Below are 14,296 nucleotides of genomic sequence, written 5' to 3' on the forward strand. Positions count from 1 at the left end.
CGTATATTCGGAGGTTTACTCAGTGCACACCAAAAAATAGCGGTTGCGGATTCTGTCGTCATCTAAAAATGAAAAAAATGATGTCTTGTACTTTCATGGTATGTAAATAAATACGGACTTACGGAGTATAATAGGAGTACTTTGAGGTCCTCTTATAATATTACCGTTTCGTCCCAGCTGACTTAAATTCCTGGCTCCGTCATTGTATGTACGTCTATTCAAATTTCTACTTCGTAATAAAAGTAAGTGTAAGCCATTTTAATGAAGCATTTTGTTATGCTCGATTATAATTCAGAACTAAATAATACAAGTAACGATCTTTTGGTATATTGAACGTGGAATCGATTAAAAAGCGAATTCATTAAAATACAAATATACAATTCCCCAACTAGAGGTTTTGAATAATAGAAATGACATTATTGACTGCATCACAATTTAAGACTAGAATTTTATTAGAATGAACTGTGTGCATGTATAGGAGTCATACTTGTACGGAGTATTAAAGTTTCAAAAGACCACCTAAAGATTGTAAGGAAATCTGAATAGCTCATGGGTTTTAATTAGACCTGGCAAAAAAAATCCGACTTATATTTACCTGATCGAATACTTACCGAAAACAATTTGAAATAGATCCAAAACCAAATTAATCAAACCCTAAATTGACCCGATCAATAACCAATTAACCACTATAACCACTAACCTAATTAAGTGATCAAACCCTAACGTTGAAATGAATGATAATGGCAACTTTGTTCATCAATTTTAATTTAATATATTAAAGAAGAATTAATTGAATTATAAACAAATGATGGACGGGGTGTAAGTTGACTTATATGGTGGGAGTATTTCAAAGACATGCACCTATTTTATATATATTTATAGACTTATTAATAATGTTGATTATCTTTTATACTCCATAGTAGACTATTATTATTGTCTAATAACCTAGTTGAAATTTTCAATTAATTAATCTTTATTAGTCAAATTAAGACTTGAGCAACGCAACCATGCTTTCCTTGCACTTGTGTTTATTTAAGAGAGACCAAGTAAATACACAAAACTTGCATTTAATTTTAACAAGATAATATAGAGAAGAAAGCATGGATCAACTTCATGAAAACATTTCTTCTAAAGAAACAAAAATCAAAGAAATTGGGGATAATAATCATGTCAAGAGGATGAATTCTTCATCTCCTAGTGCTTTAAATACTAGTTGCGATTATCAAGTTCACAAGGTATTTATTAACATCAATTACTTTCTCCGTCTCAATTATCTGTTTATCATTTTGTTTATTTCATTTTTTTTAAACTTTCTTGTTTAATTTCTAGTTAATTGTCTACGCCAAAAAACAAGTACTCCGTATTTATTCTGTTTCATATGATTTTTTTTTGGAGTCTTTATCTATCGTATTAAAACAATAATATTCAAATACTTGTCATTTGAATCGATTTTTTGGATCTTAATTATGCGAATAGAATCAATAAATGAATATTATTACATAGACGAATGATTAATTGATATATTTGTGGTATATGATAGCAGATGTCGAGTGAGACGGATCATACTCGTAATAAGGAAGAAGAATTGAAGTTATCATCACCATCTACGTCCGAGAATAACAAGGTTTCACCCACTTTCACTCGGGCTTTCTTTATATAGTTAATCTTGCTTAATACCGTTTTAACTCAATATCTCACAACCTTCTTCTATTTTCACCTCTGTTTTAATCGGGGCTAAGAGTCATCTTAAGTCATCTTGTATAATATTTTTTTAGTGAATCATAAAGTAGAATTATGGTATTCACGGGATTTAATATAAGTTTTGGTATCATGCCTAAACGACTCCATGTGAAGTCGATATATGTCGTATGCTAATAATTATTGTGTAGTTAAATAATTTTACCGATGCCAAAAAAAAAATTAGCCCTTTTCACCTATTGAAATGTTTTTTAAAACAACAAAAGTTGGATAAGATTGGTGTACAACGTGTGATAAGTTCACATATAAGATATTCCTTTTAGTGTAAATGAAACCTTTTTTTTTTGTAAACGGAGCCATGAGGGCAATTTTAGGATAACAAAAGTCAAACGCATGTTCTGAATATCAATTTTTACTTTATCGACTAAGTTGGTTGATATTTGTTAGTGTAAATAGAATTTAATGAAACCTTATATGCCTTAGAATTTCAAAATTGTGATACGAGTTGACACTCTTCATTATCTTTGACGTACCAACTAACACATTTGATATTACCTTTATACAGGGTAAAGAAATTGAATCGACAAAAGCTGAACTGAATGAAGCAATGGAAGAAAATGAAAGACTCAAGAAATGTATAGATCAAATCATGAAAGATTATGAAGCATTGCAAAGAAAATTCTCTCAAATTTCCCAAGACTCTAAATCACAATCCAAGCAACAAATGAATGATAAAATGGTGATTAAAGATGACGATGACGATGACGAAGACGAGGCAGAGCTAGTTTTACTTACCCTAGGGAGAACTTCAAGCCTTGACACTAAGAAGAGAACCGGTCCGAAACAATTAAATTCAAATTCAAATATCGATACAATGGATAAAGAAAATGGTAAAAGAAAGAGGGATGTTGATGATGATGGACTAGAAGATGGAAGATTAGGGCTTAGTCTTGATAGAAAATTTGAAGTACCAAAATCAATAAATTTTCTTGACCAAGAAAAATTATTAAGGGAAAATTCGAGCTTAAGCAAAACCAATGGTAATGGTGAAGATGAAATGGTGCAACAACCTCCAACCAAGAAGCCGAGAGTTTCTGTAAGAGCTAGATGCGACACACCTACTGTAAGTACAATTTAAACTCGTCTTTACTCATTCACCGTATCTAATAGGAATAATTATAATAGTTGGGTCTTAACCATCGCCTTAAGGTTTTGGTTGAGATGGTTCATTTATCAGTATCTATTTAAAAACGGAAATTTCTCATGGTACCCTTTAATTTTGTCAGATTTTCCATGGTACCCCTGCTTTTAAGAATCTGGCTATAAGACCCTTGAGATTACATTTTTGTGCCAATGGTAACCCTTAATGTAACGGCCGTTAAATGGCCTTTAAATTTTGATGATGTGGCAATGAATTAGTAATTAAAAATTAGGGGTATCATGGGAAATCTGACAAAATTAAGGGGTGTCACGGGAAATTTCCGTAATTTTTAATCGGAAAAGGCACGTGGTACCCTCGAAATTTGTCATTTTGCACATGGTACCCAAATTTTTAAGTTTGTGTACATGATACCCTCCATGTTTGATTTTCATGAACAACATGCCCTTTTTGTCGATATAAAAAAATTAGATTGCGCTTAACTCCTAGACCTGAATTCGGAATCGACCAATTTTTTTTCCTAAAATGATTATCTCGTCATAATCTACGATTTGAGAAAAAAAATTTGTCGACTGACATTTTATAGGGTTTTTTTTAAAGCAAATCTCAAATCAACCATATCTTCGATCTTAAATTTTCGAATGACCATTTTTATTTTATCAATTTATAGATCTCGAAAAGGTAATCAATTTGAAAAAAAAAAAAAAAAAAAAAAAAAAAAAAAAACTAGTTAATTCCGATTTGTGGTATATGATTTATGCTCAATTAAAAATTTTAAGAACGATAAAAAGGGCACATTGGGCTTGAACATTAAAACTCAAGGATATCATGTGCACAAACTTAAAAAGTTGGGTACCACGTACAAAATGGCGAAGCTCAAGGGTACCACGTGAATTTTACGATTTTTAATTACTAATTTATTGTCGCATCATCAAAACTTAACCTTCAATTAACGACCGTTACATTAGCCATTAGAGGTACCATGGACACAAAAATGGAAACTCAGGGATACCATAGACACATTCTTAAAAATAGGGTATCATGGGAAATCTGACAAAATTAAGGGGTACCATGAAAAATTTCCGATTTAAAAAATTAGAGAAACTTTTTTTTTTTTTTTTTGTAAAATATAGTGTCTAATAATGGCCTTAAAATGTGTATGTAGATGAATGATGGATGTCAATGGAGAAAGTATGGACAAAAGATAGCTAAGGGAAACCCTTGCCCTCGAGCTTATTACCGTTGTACGGTCGCACCGTCTTGTCCGGTAAGGAAACAGGTACAAAGATGTGTCGAGGACATGTCGATCTTGATCACAACATACGAAGGAGCACACAACCATCCATTACCTATCTCCGCAACTGCCATGGCCTCCACCACATCCGCGGCCTCTTATATGTTGATGTCGGGTTCATCAACGTCCTCAAATCAAGGGTACTCTTACCTTCCAAGTCCGACTACCACGACAACTCCTTTTAAAACCGACTTATACAAGAATACTAATTTCGCCGTCCCTAATAACTCATCCATATTCTCTAATACCCTTACCCATCCTACAATTACCCTTGACCTTACCTCTACAACCCAAGAAAATAAAATCCCTCAAAATTATACTTTAAATAATTCAAATAATAATGTTTTTTCATCAAAATACTTCAATTCTCATCATCAAGATCATAATTTAAATTTCCAAAATTTGTTTCAACAAAATAACAATGTTGTTACTCATCCTTTACCAGACACAATAGCACAAGCTGCTAAAGTTTTAACATCGGATCCAAATTTTCACTCGGTTTTAACCGCGGCTTTATCATCTTTCATTAGTGGTAAAAACTAATTTTTTATCAATATTAGTAAATCTTACTTATTTGATATTGATATTGATATTTTCTCTGTTTTTCGACATTCTTGTATTTTCGATATTATTTGACTGTGATTTAAAATAGTATTCCGTATAGTTGATGTAACTATTGACGGACTTAATCTTTTAATTTGTTTGAATTGAAATTGATAAACCATGAATGTAAATCAAATATCAACTATGAATGTAAATCAAATATAGGAGATTGTGAATCAAGTTGCTTCCATTTCCAACTGCACACTGACAGTAGCCTAGCAGCACAGGAGCTCAGTAGTATAGATGTTCTAGAATAGTCTAGCACCTTCCATTGTACAGCTGTAATCGTCTAACAACCTTTGACTTAGCATGACAAACTTTGACTCAGTTAGTTAGAAGATATTTTGTGATTGTTGTATATAAGCTCATCTTGTAAACATTGTTAATTAATTAATACAATCACATTTCTATTTACATCTTTTCCAGTTTTGTTTCTCTCTCAAAGCTTTCAGCATTTCATCAATGGCTTCCCTAAGCTTCATCAATGGCGTCATTTTATGTCATTCTGCTCCATTTCACATGGTATCAGAGCAGGCGTAGCCTGTCTCTTTGATATCCTATCTTCATTCTTCCGCATAATACTCTGATTAGTTGTTTCTTCTTTCATTTTCTTTAATTCAATTAGTTGAAACTTGTTTGTTTCTTCTTTCTTCTTCAAATTCCATAAAATTACTAAAATCGCAAGTTTTTCATCATGACGAATGATACCGCTGCTACTAGTGATGCTTCTTACAGTAATCCATATGATGATCCTACATTTCTAGCTACTTCTGATTCACCTGCTATGGAGCTCGGGAATACAAAGTTTTCTGGCAAGAACTTCATGTTATGGAGTCGTTGTGTAGTCATGGCGTTAGGTACAAAGAATAAGCAAGGATTTCTGACTGGAGCTGTGCCTATGCCTTCTTTGACCTCGCCTAAGCTTCAACAATGGCAGCGAAGTGATCATATGGTCCGATGCTGGTTGTTGAACTCTATTTCTCAGGAATTAAAGGAAAATTTTGTCTCTTGCAAATCTGCTAAACATCTTTGGACAGATTTATGTGAGAGGTATGGACAGTCAAATGCACCTTTACTCTTTCAATTGAAAAAAGAATTGCGCAATATTAGTCAAGGAAATGATTCTGTAGTTGAATACTTCACGAAATTGAAGCGTTATTGGGATGATATTGATGAATTGGAGGTTATTCCTCAATGTGATTGTGGTGCTATGGATGCTTGTACTTGCAATTTGTACAGGCAGATGCTTGATATGTCTTCCAGAGAAAAGGTTCTCAATTTCTTAATGGGATTAAGTGATGTTTATGAGCATCCTAGGTCTAATATTCTGGCTATGGATCCAATTCCGCCATTAAACAAAGTGTATGCTATTGTCCAGCAGATTGAGAGTCAGAAAATGATATCTAATGTGGTTAATTGTTCTCAAGATGCTAGTGCTTTGAATGCGTCTAAATCTGCTGGTAAAACTCCTTGGAATGTTTGGAAGAGAGATGCTAATGCTAAGGATGATAAGAAACCTAAGGTTGATGATAGATGGTGTAATCATTGCAATAAGAAAGGTCATCTTCCTTCAAGTTGTTTCATTAAGTTTCCTGAATTGAAGGCAAAATATTTTGCTAGATTTTCTGGTAATGTTACTGGAGAATTTCTTCCTGGCAATGTTTCTGGTGGACCTGCTGATAGCAGCCCTATGTTTGGCCAGCAGCAGCAAGGTTCGCAGTATTATGGTCAACCTTCTCAGTATGCATCACAACTTCCTCCGTATTATAGTCAGGGCTCCCAATATATGCAGGGTGCTTCTTCTTCTCATTCTCAGGGTCAGCAAGGTTTTGCTGCGGCTTCTTATCATCAAGGCTGTTCTCAGGGTCAGCAGTCATTGCCTCATCAGGTTTCTCCTGTGCAGTTTGATCCAGCTATGTTGACAGCATTATATAATCATATGATGCAGATTGCACAGGCTAAGCATGATTCTCCTGTGGATATTTCAGATGCTTCTGTCAATTTTGCAGGTATCACCTCAGCTTCTCCTAAAGCTTGTGATACTTGTTTTGATAATTGGATTGTTGATTCTGGTGCTACAGATCACATGACTGGCCATAAGCATTATTTTGACAGTTTAAATTTGTTAAAGAAGCCTGTCTTAATTGGACTTCCTGATGGTACATCTCAATTAGTATCACATGGTGGTCATATTACCCTTTCTTCTGGAATAAAATTATATGATGCACTTTATGTTCCAATTTTTAAACATAACTTGCTTTCAGTTGGCAAATTGTTATCCACAACTGGTTTGTTAATACACTTTGCTGTGGACAAATGTGTGATTCAGGACCCTGCTTCTAGCATTCCTGTTGGCATTGGTTTTCAAGAGAAAGGTTTATACAAGTTGAAGCATAAGACTGTCAAGTTTGCTAATGTTGCTGTTGGATCCTTTCCTGTTGATTCAGCTCATAGTTGTAGTTGTTCTAAACTTGTCAGTTGTAATAAGCATAATAATGTAGCTGTTTTTCATGCTAGATTAGGTCATACATCTTTGTCCAAGATGCAACACATTGATGTAATTCCTTGTAAGAGCATGAAACAGTATGAGTGTGAGACTTGTTTGCAAGCTAAGTTGCATAGATTACCTTTTAACAGAAGTATTAGTAGAGCTAATTGTAAATTTGAACTCATTCATATAGATCTATGGGGACCTTATAAAGTTGCTACTATTACTGGTGCACATTATTTCTTTACCATTGTTGATGATCACACTAGGGTGACTTGGACTTTTTTGTTGAAGTATAAAACTCAAGTTGCCTCTATTCTCGAAAATTTTATTGCTCAAATAGAAAATCTCTACAACTCCAGAATCAAAATAGTGAGAAGTGATAATGGTACTGAAGTTGTGCAAGATACTTGTTTAGGAATTTTTGCTAAGAAAGGCATAATGCACCAAAAGAGTGTGCCAGGAGTTGCTCAACAAAATGGTCGAGTTGAAAGAAAACATAGACATTTGGTTGAGACAGCTAGGGCTATGATGTTGTTTGCTAAGTTACCAAAAAGATTTTGGGGAGAAAGTGTGTTGACAGCTACTTACATCATCAACAAACTCCCTTCCTCTATCCTTGGGTGGAAGAGTCCATATGAAGTATTAATAGGACAATCACCCTCTTATGATGAGCTGAGGGTATTTGGATGCCTATGTTATGCTCTTTCTAATTCTCTCATTAAGGATAAGTTTGCTTCCAAAGGAAAAAGATGCTTATTTTTAGGATATCCTTTTGGTCAAAAAGCTTATAAACTTTTTGATTTAGAAAGGCAGAAGATTATAATTAGTAGGGATGTTGTGTTTCTTGAGGATAAATTCCCTTACCACACTCCTGTTGTCAATTCTACTCCTTCTGAAAGTTGTCAATCTCCTTTCTTTTCTTCTCATATTGCTGATGAAGATGTCATTATTTCTAGATCAGCAGATCAGGCACACACACCTGATGCTTATTCTGATACTATTAATTCTTCTAACACTGACAACAGTACAGAAACTTCTGCTAGTATGCCCCATTCTGATTTCAATCATAATAGTATTCCTACTACTCAGAATATCCCTGTTTCTAGACAGTCCTCAAGACCTAAAAAAATTTCTTCCAAATTACAAGGTTTTGTTGTTCCAAAAACAATTCAAAATATTTTACAACCTGAGAATTCACAGTCATTCTCAGTGTTCAATACTGCTACTCATTCTCTAGCATTGAAAGCTTCTTTAAATGCTGTACTTCAAACTTCAGAGCCTTCCTCTTATAGTCAGGCTCAAAATAATCCTCACTGGGTGGCTGCCATGGACAAGGAACTCCAAGCCTTGGAGGATAACCAGACATGGGAGCTAGTGTTCCTACCACCTGGTTTTCGTGCTATTGGCTCCAAGTGGGTATACAAAATTAAATTCAGGCCTGATGGGAGTATAGAAAGACATAAAGCTAGGTTGGTAGCCAAGGGATACAGTCAAGTGGAAGGGAAGGACTATAAGCATACCTTTTCACCAGTTGCAAAATTTGTCACTGTCAGGATTTTTTTGGCAGTAGCTGCTGCTAAACAATGGCAAATTCACCAACTTGACATTAACAATGCCTTCCTTCATGGGTTTCTTGATGAAGAGGTGTATATGCAACCTCCTGAAGGGTACACTAAGGCTCTTCCAGGCCAAGTTTGCAAGTTAAGAAGGTCCTTATATGGATTAAAACAGGCCTCCCGGCAATGGAATCTTGAATTAACCAAACTTCTCATATCTCACAAGTTTGTGCAGTCTAAGAGTGATTACTCTCTATTCATCAGACAGGAGGAGGGTTTGGTAACCATTGTCTTGGTATATGTTGATGACTTACTTATCACTGGTAATCACACCAGTTTTATTCCCACATTAAAGAAATCCCTTGATCAAGCATTTACTATCAAAGACCTAGGTCTCATTAGATATTTTTTGGGATTAGAGGTATTGCAATCTTCAGAGGGCATTTTGTTAAGCCAAAGGAAATATGTGCTAGATATCTTGCAGGACACTGGACTACAGGAGGCCAAGCACACTGATTTTCCCTTGCCTAAGGGTTTACATCTCTCTATTGATAGTGGGGTACCACTCTCTGATCCTGAAAGCTACAGACGATTGGTAGGAAGGCTGCTATATCTCAATTTAACTCGTCCAGATCTTTCATATGCAGTGCAGCATCTTAGCCAATTCTTAAATGTACCCAGAGAACCCCATTTTCAGGCTGCCTTACATGTTGTAAGGTATCTCAAAGGCACTACTGAGGCAGCTCTCTTTTACCCTGCACATAATGATCTAAATCTTAGGGCTTATTGTGATGCTGACTGGGGGTCTTGTACCTATAGCTGCAGATCTCTGACAGGACATTGTGTTTTCTTGGGAGAGTCACTGATCTCTTGGAAAACAAAAAAACAAAAAACCATTTCTAAAAGTTCTGCAGAGTCAGAATATAGGGCTATGTCTTATACGGCTTCTGAAATTGTTTGGATTCAAGCTCTGCTCAAAGACTTTGGTATTGAGGTTTCCCTTCCTATTCAACTTAACTGTGATAACAAGGCAGCACAGCACATTGCAGCCAACCCTGTGTTCCATGAGCGAACTAAACATATCAATATCGACTGTCATTACATCAGGGAGAAGATTCAGGAAGGCTTGATCTCTACTAATCATGTAAAATCCAGCTTACAATTGGCTGATTTGATGACTAAGCCTCTGGGAACCCAGCAACATCACTTTTTATCTTCCAAGTTGGGATTGCATTTCAGTCCTTTTCATGCAGATCCAACTTGAAGGGGGGCTGTGAATCAAGTTGCTTCCATTTCCAACTGCACACTGACAGTAGCCTAGCAGCACAGGAGCTCAGTAGTATAGATGTTCTAGAATAGTCTAGCACCTTCCATTGTACAGCTGTAATCGTCTAACAACCTTTGACTTAGCATAACAAACTTTGACTCAGTTAGTTAGAAGATATTTTGTGATTGTTGTATATAAGCTCATCTTGTAAACATTGTTAATTAATTAATACAATCACATTTCTATTTACATCTTTTCCAGTTTTGTTTCTCTCTCAAAGCTTTCAGCATTTCATCAATGGCTTCCCTAAGCTTCATCAATGGCGTCATTTTATGTCATTCTGCTCCATTTCACAGAGATGGTCGAATCTCAAAAGTTCATGAATATGTGTTCAAATTCGAGTTTGGGCTAGATATGGGTTGCGACATACAGGAATAATATGGCCTTTAAGTTTAGTGGCCAGGTCGCGCTAAACGTAACACGCCACTTGCTTTTGCCCTTACCCCGCCTTATCAAGTCAGGTCATTTTATTCCGATGCATTATCGAATCTTTAATCAACACAATTACACAATGATAAATCCTATTATAACCATTCATGATTGAAAAAAAAATCCTATTTTAACCAGAATATTGTATAGTAAACACACAAACTTCATAATTGACATCCACACTAGAAAAAACCAAAAAAAAAAAAAAAAAAAAAAAAAAAAAGATTAGGATGATCTTTCTGCACACAGGAAATCCCTCTCTACTAAAGACATTGAAGACAACCTCCTACAGTCCTTACTAACAAATACGGAGTACCATAGACGACGCCATCTGTAGACCATATATTCAGCTTAAGTAGAGCTGATTGTACTGCTTAATTCCCTTCTATCACATTTACTTCCCCAATCAGTGGATCATCCTGCAAAATTTACGACAAATGATTTAGAATTTTAGACAAACTGACACTCGAAATGCGTACTCAAACTAACATAACAAGAATGACTCGGTTATAAGGTCTAACTCGGACAAAGGGAGTACAAAATAGATGAGGAAAATGTAGAAGCTAGGAGTTAAAATAATGGTCTTACCATGTTTTCTTTGTTTTCCTCCTGGATCTCCTCCATGTCGACTGACTTGGGTGCGCCTGAAACTGACAGACGAATGAGCAATTAGAGATATATACGGGAGTAGTTTGCTGTAATACGAGAGACCAGCAGACCAGTATTGCATAATGATGCTAAGACGACGAGAAAATCAGCAAGGTTCAGATGGGTTTGAGTTATTTTGGGTTCCAGAATAGTTTGTGTTCGGGTTGTTTTAGGTAGTGATTATAAAGGTTTCGTTCAAATTAAATAACAAAAATGGTTTTGAGCGTTTTCAGGTGAATTTGGATAGGACTTTCCGTGTTCAAGTGGGTCAAATCGGTTAGGAAAGTTTTGTCAATTTGAATGCTAAGAAAATTCTGTACCTTCTGAGCTTTCGTCCAGCGTTTTGATCTTGTCGTCCCCATCCTTTGGCTCTTGCTTGCCTGCCCTTTGAACTCTCTTCTTGATAATATCAGCTATGCTGCCTTTGCTCTTCTTGTCTGATTTAACAGGACTGCGATTAACAGAAGTGCGCATCTTACTGATTGCTCTAGTCCTGTGTGCACTATCCTTGGTAGACGACACATTTGCTGAGGAAGCTTGAGTATCAATGTTTAGAGATTTAGGTTTGAGCTTCCTAGTTCCTACTGTTGAAGAAGTGCTAAGAACATCGTCACCAGAGGGAGTAGTTGCATCTTCAGGCACGTGAGAGCAGGTGACAGATACTTGCAGTTGGTCCAAGGATTCCGTGATTTCATAGCTCTCAAATAAGCTTTTCACAGTCTCCTCAAATTCAGCTAGGTTGTGCCTTCTCGCATATGACTTAAGCTCTTCACGCAGTCGTTGCAGAGTCTTTACATATCCATGAAATAAAAAACCAAGATGTCAGATGGTTTCCGAGTTTGCAAAATTCTTCAACCAATAAACTTAAAACAGTCAATGGCCTGTGATCTACTCCCTTAGGCCCTGAAACTCAACCTTACAAATCACTGGGATAATCCGTATCAAAATTCTGCAAACTGGGCTAACTAATAATTAAGCAAAGGATACCATTAGGGTTTAGCAGGACACGACGCGTTTATTCAAATATGTCTGTAAATCAGTAAGTCAGTTACTTTGATTTCCCCAAAGCAAAATCGTATTACTGACAGCAACATTTGTACATGGAAACGCTTCTACTTATGAAGGTTCGACTAGTACAGACAGTATAACATATTAACATCTCCAATTTTCCACGACAAAGGTTCGACTAGTACAGACAGTATAACATCTCCAATTTTCCACGACAAAGGTTCGACTAGTACAGACAGTATAGCATCTCCAATTTTCCACGACAAAGGTTCGACTAGTACAGACAGTATAACATCTCCAATTTTCCACGACAATCAGCAAAAAACCGTAGTCTGTTTCATGATTAACACAGCATTGCAAGCATTCTTATACCAATTTTCCACGACAATCAGGCATCAGCAAAAAACCATAGTCTGTTTCATGATTAACACAGCATTGAAAGCATTCTTATACTAAACAACTAGTATAGATAGATATGGGGGTACCTCACAACCTGCCTCCAAGGCAAGCTTGAAAAAGCCCAAAGAAACCGAGTGTTTACCAGCAGACTCCGACAGCTTAATTTGTGAAAGCCAATATGATGCAGAAGTCAAGACACTAAACTTCCTGCGAATTATTGACGACCTAGAAACATCTGATAACGGTGTGACACAGTTCTCGCGGTCATTAGCAGATCGCCTTGCCCTTGCTTCTGAAACAGGAGTAACACTAGGAGAAGGAATGGAAAGCCTTCTTGGAGGTTTGGCAGCTGCTTTGTCCTTGGCAGAGAGCTCAAGAACACTAACACTCTTGCTCACACTCGGCGGCCTTCCTCTGAACAATTATACATTACACAGTAAGCAACTATATAAGATTACAAAGAAATACTCCCTCCGTCCCAATCAATTGTTGTTCTTTGGTTTTGGCACAGAGACCAGAGAAAGAGGAGAGGGCCAATTACTAAATGACAAGTGGACCAAATTTAGTGTGAATGATCAAATTGTTCATCAAGTTCATTCTTAAAATAGAAAGGACAACAATTGACCGAAACAGCCAAAATAGAATAGGACAACAAATGACCAGGAGTCGGGACAGAGAGAGTATTTCATCATTTACATTGTACTCTTTACGTCTCAGTCATTTGTTTACCTTTCATCTTCATTTCGAGTGATATTTTAATCAAAGGCAAACAAATAATTGGGGCGGAGGAGTCCATTCCATAGTGACACAATATGATTTCCAGTTACAGGTCAACAAATGATCGGGACAAAGGGAGTATTTCATCATTTACATTGTACTCTTTCCATCTCAGTCATTTGTTTATCTTTCATCTTTATTTCGAGTGATATTTTAATCAAAGGCAAACAAATGATTGGGACGGAAGGAGTCCATTCCACAGTAACAGAATATGATTTCCAGGTCATGGGCCAAAAAAATTCAGGGGGAGAGAAACTAGTAAGAGTAGTAACGCAACCATTAAAAAAAAAAGTCGCAATTTTTAAACTATAAAACATTCATATTTTTCATATATCGGTCAGCGATCAGTCGATAACCATTATAAACATAACCCCCTCGCTCCACCACTGCGATGAAATTGAAACACTAAAATTCGAATATTAAATTCAGGTGAGACGTAATTTAGGTCACTAATAACTGATAAAAACCCTAAATCCCTGGTATAACTAAATAACACACATAAATTCATCATTCAAATACTTCCTCCGTCTCATTCATTTGTTAATCAAAGGTAAACAAATGATCGAGACGAGGTGTAGAATCAAAGAAGGATGTAGGAAAAACCTCTTGGAAGCAACCGAAGCCGAATTGTTAGCAATTTCAGGGGATTTCGATTTCGATGCTGATCTTAACGGATACCTCAGTTTCGATTTCCCTATCAAAAACATTAAACCACTCATCATAAATCATAAATAATTATAAATAAAATCGTCTCACAGAAGACTAACCAAACGATAAATTCACAAACCTGACACGACCGAAGACGGAACGGTCTTCACGGAATCCTCCATTACTAAATATCGATCGATAGAGAAGAGTAAATAAAATAAAATAAATGAGTTTTAATTGGATATGGAGAGACGATTAT

The 14,296-nt window shown here is 36.0% G+C and overlaps 2 protein-coding genes across 3 annotated transcripts; one reads left to right on the forward strand and one right to left on the reverse strand.

The window, feature by feature from the left end:
• Window positions 1–1,100: 1,100 nt before the first annotated feature.
• LOC141650973 (WRKY transcription factor 72A-like) lies at window positions 1,101–4,694 on the forward strand. Its single transcript, XM_074458704.1, has 4 exons — window positions 1,101–1,235; window positions 1,544–1,624; window positions 2,264–2,821; window positions 4,023–4,694. Exons 1-4 carry the CDS (start codon window positions 1,101–1,103, stop codon window positions 4,692–4,694), a joined length of 1,446 nt encoding a protein of 481 aa, XP_074314805.1.
• A 5,991-nt stretch (window positions 4,695–10,685) lies between these two features.
• On the reverse strand, window positions 10,686–14,296 carry LOC141652689 (uncharacterized). Of its 2 annotated transcripts, none has more exons than XM_074460262.1 (6): window positions 14,177–14,296; window positions 13,993–14,083; window positions 12,699–13,026; window positions 11,526–11,994; window positions 11,146–11,201; window positions 10,686–10,976 (listed from the first exon to the last, which is right to left on the reverse strand). In XM_074460262.1, the coding sequence occupies exons 1-6, from the start codon at window positions 14,217–14,219 to the stop codon at window positions 10,932–10,934; spliced, it is 1,032 nt and encodes a 343-aa protein (XP_074316363.1). In that variant the 5' UTR covers window positions 14,220–14,296; the 3' UTR covers window positions 10,686–10,931. The 2 variants fall into 2 exon arrangements, with proteins under 2 accessions (XP_074316363.1, XP_074316362.1); XM_074460261.1 differs by having other exon boundaries at window positions 11,146–11,207.

Source organism: Silene latifolia, chromosome 4 (assembly GCF_048544455.1).
Source record: "Silene latifolia isolate original U9 population chromosome 4, ASM4854445v1, whole genome shotgun sequence".
Lineage (NCBI taxonomy): Eukaryota > Viridiplantae > Streptophyta > Magnoliopsida > Caryophyllales > Caryophyllaceae > Silene > Silene latifolia.

Coding starts and splice junctions, on each gene's coding strand:
- LOC141652689 (XM_074460261.1), bottom strand. CDS start 14,219: ATGGAGGATTCCGTGAAGACCGTTCCGTCTTCGGTCGTGTCAG. Junction 11,208..11,525: donor GCTGGACGAAAGCTCAGAAG/GTACAGAATTTT, acceptor TTCGTCTGTCAG/TTTCAGGCGCACCCAAGTCA. Junction 10,977..11,145: donor AGGAAAACAAAGAAAACATG/GTAAGACCATTA, acceptor TAAATTTTGCAG/GATGATCCACTGATTGGGGA.
- LOC141650973 (XM_074458704.1), top strand. CDS start 1,101: ATGGATCAACTTCATGAAAACATTTCTTCTAAAGAAACAAAAATCAAA. Junction 1,236..1,543: donor GCGATTATCAAGTTCACAAG/GTATTTATTAAC, acceptor ATATGATAGCAG/ATGTCGAGTGAGACGGATCA. Junction 1,625..2,263: donor CTACGTCCGAGAATAACAAG/GTTTCACCCACT, acceptor ACCTTTATACAG/GGTAAAGAAATTGAATCGAC.